Source organism: Chelmon rostratus, chromosome 15 (genome assembly GCF_017976325.1).
Source record: "Chelmon rostratus isolate fCheRos1 chromosome 15, fCheRos1.pri, whole genome shotgun sequence".
Lineage (NCBI taxonomy): Eukaryota > Metazoa > Chordata > Actinopteri > Chaetodontiformes > Chaetodontidae > Chelmon > Chelmon rostratus.
The window spans coordinates 8572736-8582390 of NC_055672.1; the positions used below are offsets into that span (position 1 = coordinate 8572736).

General features: G+C 44.1%; 1 protein-coding gene across 1 annotated transcript; it reads left to right on the top strand.

Moving 5' to 3' along the window:
* The first annotated feature begins 908 nt into the window (after positions 1-908).
* gng7 (guanine nucleotide binding protein (G protein), gamma 7) lies at positions 909-8391 on the top strand. Its single transcript, XM_041953557.1, has 4 exons — positions 909-1004; positions 3938-4041; positions 5459-5574; positions 5716-8391. The coding sequence occupies exons 3-4, from the start codon at positions 5494-5496 to the stop codon at positions 5839-5841; spliced, it is 207 nt and encodes a 68-aa protein (XP_041809491.1). The 5' UTR covers positions 909-1004; positions 3938-4041; positions 5459-5493; the 3' UTR covers positions 5842-8391.
* The last annotated feature ends 1264 nt before the right edge of the window (positions 8392-9655 follow it).

Below are 9655 nucleotides of genomic sequence, written 5' to 3' on the forward strand. Positions count from 1 at the left end.
AAACTATGGTTTATTGTATGTCAAGTTTGCAGAAACTTCAAAAAACACAATGAATGCGGAAAATATATACAGTTCATGCACCACAGTCTTCATTAAATGCAAAGATAAGATATTTAATGTTGTTTTTCTTCAACAAATCCTACACGACGAATTAGATCTTAAAGAGAAACACATTTTTAAGATTTAACGTCGTAGAAATACGTTTCTTTTCTCATTTTGGGTGAAATATCATAATCAAAAATACTTCTAAAGCAATATGTTGCAGACATTTTAAACAAATAACAGAACCAAAATCTAAAAATATATGTAATATATATGTATTTGAGACTAGAATAGATTAAACAGTACTTTGAATGAGGATCACATGTATGTTTAGTTCATTTTACATGTACAGACGATATTAAGGCAAACTGTGAAGTAACCCTGTTTGATTATCTGCCTACAATCTGAGCCAACAGCCATTATTTACAATTGATAAACAGATCAGAGATTAAATCTGCTGGTTGGAGGATCAAGACGTTCAACCTCTAAAACAATGAACTACAGATTAAGGTTTTTGACTTCATTATTACACACTGAGAGCAGAAAGCGCTTTTCATTCATGCAAGTGTGACCCATCAAGCTCTTTAAATGTGAACCAACATTTACAGGGTTAGAGTCCCCAGACAAAATATCTGATTTAGGCCTCATTGTAGCATTTCTTTCTTTAATCGAACATAATTGGCCGATAGATCAGTAAAAACTCCTCTTGCTCGTTGGATGGATTCGGCAGCTCCTGGGTTTAAGGTGCTGTCACCGGATCGGATGGAAGGAGGAAGAAGGAGGAAGAAGGAGAGAGGGAGGAATGGAGGAAGGCAAGGAGGAGGGGGGAGGTGGAGGAGCGGACAGACACTGGCAGCGGAGGGGGAGGCGTTTGGCTCGGTGAAGACGGGGAGTGAGCGAGCAGAGCGGGTGAGAAACCAGCGGATCTGGCCCTTTAAATCACCAATACAGCGCAATCGGAGGTGAGTTTGGAGATATTCGTGTATTTTTCTGCCCGTGTATCATAATTGTAACGCGTCTGTGAGCCTCTGCAACCCCGGCTTCCCGTCACCGAGGGCGGCTGCAGCGGAGAGGGGCTTCATCAGTGTCACGAATCCGGTTTTCCCCAGCCCTTTGCCGGCAGAGAGGGTGGGGAGGACCGGGGACGGGGTCAGTGGAAGATTTCCTACTGCTCGGCTGGACCCTTGAGGACGCGCAAGCCACTGTGTCCAAAAACCTCTGGATTCCACATGCTGAAGTAGGCCTATCCATTTGCATAATAGCGGAACATAAAGGCATGCGCTCCGGTCTTGTGCCCGTTGTCGCTGGATGGGCTCATATCGGCTGCTGGAGCCTGCCTCCCTTAAAACATGTCACCACCCCACGGCTAACAGCCAGGGCCTGTTTGCAGACGTGAAGCGGTCTAGTCTGGTCTTCACTTGGGAAAATATCTCTGGCTTTGATATGTGCACTAGGTCTGCCTGTGCTTGCGCGCCTGTGCGTATGTATGGACGTGTGTTTGTGTGTGTGTGTGGAGTGTGGATAGCCATGGGAGAGAGAGGACATGCTGTTCTATCCATCAAAATGCCCGCATTGTGTTTTCACACGGTAGAGCAGCCAGCAGGGCCTATAGCGGAGGACATGGCTTCGAAACGCAGGCCCGATCAGCGCTCATGAGCAGCTAGGATCAATAAGGATTGATGCAGTTTTGCGCGTCTTCGGAGCGGCCGTGAGCTCGCTGACTGGCTGGCTGGCCGCGGCCTGTCCAGCTCCGGTGATGTTTCTGGTCCAAGCCAAACCATCTCACTGCACAGGGTTTGCTTCTGTGCATTTACAAGAAAATGCGTTCAATTCGGGGGCGTAGAAGAGGAGAGCTTTGCCCGCGGAGAGGCAGAAATTCGTATCCGTGCCGCTCCTGAAGGCTGCAGCTTCCTTCTCTTGCGCCATAGCGGAAAGTTTGAAAAATCAACAGGCTGAAGAAATCAAATGATGCCTCTGAAGTGTGGGGGGGAAAAGCCATTTAAGACAGTTATTTCATAATCGTACTGTTCCCATGTGAGATAACACTTTCTAATTCATGTGAGGAAATGTGAAAACGTACATTTTTGAGCAAAAACATTTTTAAAATTTTAGTCCACCTTCAAAAACACAAAAGATCTATCATTTGAAAAGTACCACAGCCTGTAAACAAAGATTATTGTTATTTAGATTTGCCCAGTTATGTTAAAATGTGTTGCTTTTATTACTTTGGAGGAAGCAGAATGGAGGGGTGCCAACAAAATAAGAGCACGCACAAAAACTCCTCCAATTGGATTGTAGTTTGGATTTTTGTTGTGACTGTTGATTGGACTCTGTGGTGGTTTTTCAGGCTCTGCTGTGCAGCTTTAACTTGTGTTATCAAGGAGTTGCTGTCGCTCATGTGCACGTTCTTCTGTTGCAGGGTGATTCAGGGACACTGACTGATAATGAGAAAGCATGTTGTGATGGAAATGTTGTGTGTCTGTGTGCACGGTTGCATTTTAGTGTTAAAACATGTTTATCTGTGAAGGTTACATTCAGCTCAGGCTTGAGTTTAGCCATGTAGTGTTTGGATTAATGTTGGGATGCATTTCCAGTAAGGGGTGAGTGGTACCCAGAAACACCAGTATCAAAACTGATATTCAGGATCTGTTAAAACAAGAGACGGTATTTAATGGCAAAAAGAAAAGGTTTATTGTGTCAATTCTCTGACCTAACGAGGATCTAACAAGGTTAATGTTTCCATAAGGTGATCTAACATGACACTAATGTATTCTCTCCTGTATCAATTATATCAGCGACAGTACTGATACTCGAAACAAGGATTAAGTATGAGCAGTATCGATCTAGCCGCCCCTAATCTGCAGGGAATAACGCAATGTCATTAAAAACAGGTTTGCACGTGTGCGTGAGAGCAAAAAAAGACAAAAAACCTTCCAAAGTGGAGGCATACTGCCTCTAAGGGTCTAGCTGGGATTAGGATTTGGGCTCAGGGTTAAGATTAGGATTAGGATTAGTCTTCACAATTAGGGTTAGTCTGGGGGACAATCGCTAAATGTCCTCACGAGTATAATTACACAAATGTGTGTGCAGAGGCAGAAAGAGAGGGAGCATTTCATCAGGTGTTATCATATAAGTCTGTTCATTCCTTCATCTCTCTCTCTCACACACACACACGCAGACGCGCGCACACACACCCACACACACACACACACACACACACACACACACACACACACAAAAGCCCTAATTACAGACATGAATCTCTGAGCTACTCCACAGTTGGAGTAATTAAAGCAGGACTCTCCTCCTGGGAGAGAGAGGGCGACAGACAGAGAGACGGGGTGAGAGACACACTCACGGTGGTGAGCGTGAGGAGGGAGGTGTGTTTTCATCATAACCAACTAACTCAAGGGCCAAAGACAGAAACTGGAGGGTTTTTAATGAGTTTCTGACACAACGGGTATGAAAATGCTCTTTTTTCCTGCAGGAATGTCCCACCATCTGGTCAATTCAGAGGTAGAACTGTAGCTTTGTGAAGAAAAATGAAGTTGTGATGACAGATATTAGAGGCTGATGATGGCGGGTGGGCACCGAAGCGAATTTCACCCTCATGATCGAAAACTCTTTTAATTTTGGCCTCTCCAAAGCAAAACGCGGGATAGTTTTTTTCAGTCAGATGCGAGCCTAACTCAAAGTTTTATAAAAAGTAATGAAGCAACAGAAAAACCTCCACCCATGGAGCCATGGGAGTGAATCTGACATCCAGTGAGTGTTTGGGATCTGTGACATGAAGCATTTTTTAGAAACAAACTATGAACGTGAAACGTTTGAAGTGTTTGCCTGTCTGTAATCCAGCGTTGTAAGCGGCCGACTCACCTGCTCTCATTTTCCACAGAGACAAGCCAATGTGAGCTCAGCTGCCGTCCAGCTCTGTCGTTTTGACTTGGGGCCGCTCAGACCGTCCTCTCCATCCAGTCCTATCTGCCCACCACCAACCAGGTAACGTTATCTCTGTGTGTTTATCCGTGTGTGTGAACACATGCTGAAAGCTTGAAGGACAGCGTGAATGACAGATGATCACATTGTTTAAGATGCTTTTAATATAGTCATCCATCCTCAGTTATACTGTGCATAGCACCTCTGTTCACTGCAGTTTGATCATGGAGCTGACATACTTCACTCATGGTGTTGCACCACCGTGTATCACCTCACAGAGGTGCTATAACTCTATCAGACAGTCCCCTGAAGGAAGCTATTGATGACATAAAAGGAGGTTCAGCTCATAAACAGAAAATACTCCTACATGTGCAAACTACTGCAGAATTACTGGGCAGGAGGAATTGCTTTTTAAAAGTATCAATACCACAATATAAAAACAGTGTAATGCAAATAAAAGCCCAACATGGAAAAACTTACCGTACGTAAAACGACAGAAGTGTCATCAACAATACATTCAACCCCGAAGTTTGGACGCTTTGTTCTCTCATCTTTTTTGACACATACTCAACTGAAAATGGCGCAAAGACAATGTATTTAACTTTTGACCTCGTCGGCTTCATTGATGTTTGTAAGTATCTGCTTATTCTGAATTTGATGCAGCAACACGTTTCAAACAAGTTGTGACAGGAGCATCAAAAGACTGGGAAAGTTGTTGAACGCTCCAAAAACACCTGTTTGGAACATTCCACAGGTAAACAGGTTGATTGGTAACTGGTGATAGTATCATGACTGGGTATGAAAGGAGCATCCTGGAAAGGCTCAGTGGTTCACAAGCGAGGATGGAGCGAGGTTCAACACTTTGTGAACACATGATTGGATAAAGGAGATTACTATATAGACTCAGGAACACTTTGTAAAACAGCTGTCAGTAAACACGGTTTGTTTGTTAATGATTGAATTCTGTTTTGTTTATGTGTCCCAACTTTTCTGGAATATCATTTTATTGAAGTGTTAATACAGATGCATTCATGTGTAAGCAGCATTTTAGTGCACTGCAGAAGTTGGTAAAGTAAAAGCTCAGTTAAAATACTTTATGAATTGTTGTGTAGTTTAATCAATGATATGTGATATGTGATATTTTATGTGATATTTTATAACCTGAGTTATTGTAGCTGTTGGATCAGTAAAAGGTCAATATTTTCCTTTAATTTAGTGAAGTATGAAGTGACATAAAATAAAATGAAAATACTCAAGTTCATCAAAACTGTGTTTACTTTAAGTACAGTATCAGGATCAACACATGCAGCTACAACTTGACTGACCAAAACTTTAAGATTATCTTTTATAAAATACTGCATATATGTGCACACAGCAAATAGCTTTAAGTGTGAATTCAGAACTCACAGTTTACCCATGATGTATTTGATGCAGTCATTGTTTGCACAGTGAACATTTTCTGACTCTCTCTCTCTCACAGTTTTCTCCTGTGTCGGTGCAGTCTGATGGATCAGTATGTCTACCACTAATAACATCGCCCAGGCCAGGAAACTGGTGGAACAGCTGAGGATCGAGGCAGGGATTGAACGCATTAAGGTTGGACGACGCTTTACTGCCGTGTTCGTGTATATGTGAGTGTGATTATCCATCCGCATCCTTATACGTTTCTCTTTCTCCCCCTTCCTCTTGGTCCTCCTGCTGCTCCCCTTTCTCCCATCCCGCCTCTCTCCCGACCAGGTGTCCAAAGCGGCAGCAGACCTGATGAGTTACTGTGAGCAGCACGCTCGTAGCGACCCTCTGCTGGTCGGGGTTCCCACCTCTGAAAACCCTTTCAAGGACAAGAAACCCTGCATCATCCTATAGCCGCGCTACGCTCCCCCTGCCCTCACACACACACACACACACACATGCAGACACACACTCACACCTACACACTCAGTACTTAAATTGATCCCCAGACTTCCCCCAGGCACACATGCAAACACACACTTAAAGCAGCCCAGCATACACACACACACACTCTCACATAGAAACACTCCAAATATAGCCACTCTGGAACAGCGCCATACCCCGGAGCCACAGCTAGGGGGCAGGTATCTTGTGCTCACAGTGGCTGAGATCAGTATATCACTGAGTATGATCCAAGGTGCTTTGGTAATATTCATATATGCTGGTAAATTAACTACAAGTGTCATCTTAACTTGAAAAAGGGATTTGGACATTCATAATCAGTAGGAAACCAGGATTTTTTTCTCCTTCTTTTGTCATGAAATAAGGGGTTGGGTAAAGGATGGACAGCAGTGCCATAGGCGAGGAGTGGGAGGATGCATGTGGGCAACAGAAAAGGACAGTAGGCGCTCCCGCCAACCGTGCCAAACACGATTTGGTGTCCTATTAAAAGCTGCAAAAATTGCTTTTTGTTTGAGGCAGTTAAGAAGGTCTGGGAGCTTTGCCCTCGAACCTGCCTGTGCTAAATTACGGCGGGTCGTTTTTGGAGCGAGCGGCTGAAGCCTTCGCCTTTAGCGGGCTAGCATGTTCCCACCCAAACCTGCATCGACTGACCTTCTCTGCCTGTGGCCTCTCTACGGCTGTCTGCAGCCTCTGGCCAACTGGCCAACGACTTCCAGCCGTGCCAACATGTACAGAAAGTCGTCTCTAGATGCAGATCTGCCGTCGCTGATTCCACTGCAGCTCATGATGGCTGCTGTTGGTTGTCTAAGCTGACCTCAGATCTGCACCTATGAGGGGAACATAGTGAACTGCTCTACACAGAACTCAAGCTATTAACCCTGGACGTTTACTGCATTTTTTCTTAAGAGATACTTGTTTGTGAACTCAATGTACGTTTTGATATTTCGTTGAAGCATTACTTAACAGATAAGATGATACTGTACAATTTTTTTTAGATTGTTTTGCTTTGATGTAGGTGTCGCCCCCGGCTGACCAGGTTTCTCCTGCTGTCTGGTGTTAGACGCTAACGACAGGAGATCTGGCTGTAAGCCGGGGGTTATATCTGACCAGATACCTGCTAGGATCTTTAAACAAAGGTTTCTACGATACATCAAGCCTCCCTGTGCTTTACCTTGAGAGAGGGCGAGGTCGCAGACTGACCACGCCTGAGAATCAGTCTGCAAGGCCCCCCGAGGGCAGAGGAGAAAACCCAAACACAAAAAGCAAAAGTGAGCTTCTCAGCTTATGTTTGATTCTTTCAATTGGCAGGTTTTGTTTTTTTTTTTTTTTACGAGGTTAAGCAAAGGAAAAGAAGAGATATGTCGCACTGGATAGCGCAAAGATGGAGGCGTTTGTTTCGTTCGCCTCTGCAGCAGAAAAGGGAGCCACGTCTTGGTTTAATGCATAATAATTCAGGCTTTGAATCAGATTGGAATGAATATGACCAGGATTTACCAGTCTTTAAAGTTTCCAGCGTAAGAGCTTGCTCCAGTGCGAGCTCATGCTGGTCGGGGACTGGATCTCCTCTCCTCCACAATGCTCCTCCTCTCTGACAAACCAAACTTGATTGTAAAAACTGAGGACGAAGTGAAAAAAACAACGAAGTCAAGACAAACTAAGTGTATAAACTTTCTTTGAGACATGTGCAGAAGTGATGAGTTGAAGAGTAGCTGTTTTGGGTTTATTTTTTGAGTTTCTTCTTTCTATGGAGTCCATGGAACCTGGTCAGTTGAGTATTACCCTGTACAGTGTTTGTAAGATACAAAATCTAAACACAGAATCCCTCTCTGTGGATGTTGGGTTTTTTTAGTACTACTTATTCTGTTCTGTCAGTCAGGATCATGTCTGTCTTCATGTATTTTTCTTTTTTTTTTTGTCATTCAGGTTTTAGAGGCCTGCGATAGCGGAGGATGGTTTTAACCACAGATACAAACACAAACGCCTGATGAGGATATAGCAGAAAAAGAGCAAAACAACCTGTTTGGTTTAGGATCATATCCTGTTAGAGGATGAATCAACATCGGACCTCATTCCAGTGGCAAAAACCAACCTCCTGATCTATCCTTTAACACCAGAGCAGCCCACACGCTTTTCTCAAGTGTTGGTTTCGGTGGGCGACAGGCAACTGGGACAACACACACATGCACACAGCACACACGCCCTCCTGCAGTTGTTTTAAGTTTGTCAAAGGTTACAGGAGAGGTGAGGCTTGGCATTTAGAGCTGCTTTTGGCAGTTAATTGCTGAAAGAGAGGCGCTTTGTGCCATCATATTTGCTTTTGAGCATTTAGCTGAGGCTTTTGTGAGGAGAAGCGTACAGTGACAGAGCAGGGTGGAGTCATTTGGACAGGACTTACGGCTGCTGATGGACTGTGAGGGGAGCTGAACCCTTTGCTTTTCTGTTGTCTAATCACTCGGTCAATATGAGCCACCTGCTATGCTGACTTTTGTGGAAATTTCTTTTTTTTTTTTTTTTGGAGGTGGAGAGATGTGAGCAGTGTTTTTTTTTGTTTTGTTTTTTTGTTTTTTTTTTTGTCTTGATGGGTCCACAACTGCTCATGTGCGTGAGAGTGTGCACACAGCTTGAAATGCAGAGGGTCGGCTGGGGACAACTTGCAAAAAAAAAAAAAGTAAAAAGTGATTCTGTGCTGCACTTAGTCCTAAAAGTTAAACATTTTCTTCAAACTAAATTTAAAGCTCCACATTTTCTGATTTTTTTTGAGTGTGGGTCTGTGCCTTGATATGAAGCTCAAGCCAGCATCCAGTTAGCTTAGCTTAGCATAATGCATGGAAGCAGGGGGAAACTGCTAGCAAAATCCTCTAAAGCGTACTAACAAACATGATGAAAAAGTGTAAAGACAAGTTGCATTTTTTACAAGAAGTTGAGGTGTTGGGAGATTGATTTTGTTAACTTTGGACAGAGCTAGGCTATATGTTTCCCCCTGTTTCCATTCATTTATGCTAAGCTAAGCTAACCGGCTCCTGGCTTTGGCTCTATATCTACCATACAGACATGAGAGTGATATTAAACCTCTCACCTGCCTCTCAGCAAGAGAGCAAACAAGCATACTTCCTGAAATGTGCAAGCTGTTTCTTTTAAAATAAATTCAACTTTGCAATTCAAATCAGGGTTAAATTGCTAATTACCATCCCTGCTTGTTCACTGCAGGCAATGGTTCCTGTTGCAAAGCCCAGCTCCATCACTCATTTGCCTTTGTTCCAAACAGAGAGAGCAGGCCGTTCCCAAAGAACAGAGAGAGCGGGAGCTGGAGAAAGGCCATAGAGAGTGCTGAGGGTGTGTGTGTGTGTGTGTGCATGTGTGTGGGGGTGTACGTGCTTGTGTTTGGTAGCTAAAAAGGATGATCTGGCAGCGCAGTAGGCGGATAAGAAAAAAAACAGAGGTGCACGCATGTGTGTGTGTGTGTGTGTGCATTTGTGGGTGTGTATTAGTGAGAGGCAGTCTGAGAACACACAGTGCCTCCAGTGCCGTGCAGTGTCACACAGTACTGTTACATTACTGCAGCCCTGCGATTCCAGGTCAGGGTGAGTGTGACCGGAGGAGAGGTCATGTGACAGCACGTACGGCCTCCGCTCGCCGTTTTTTCATCCGTCGGAGGTTAGTGTGCACGGGAGGATTCGGTCACAAGCTAAAACTGTTCGGTTGAAGTGTGGGAAGCTATTTTCGACGTGATGACCAATAGCAACCCCGCTAACAGTCACTGAGCTGA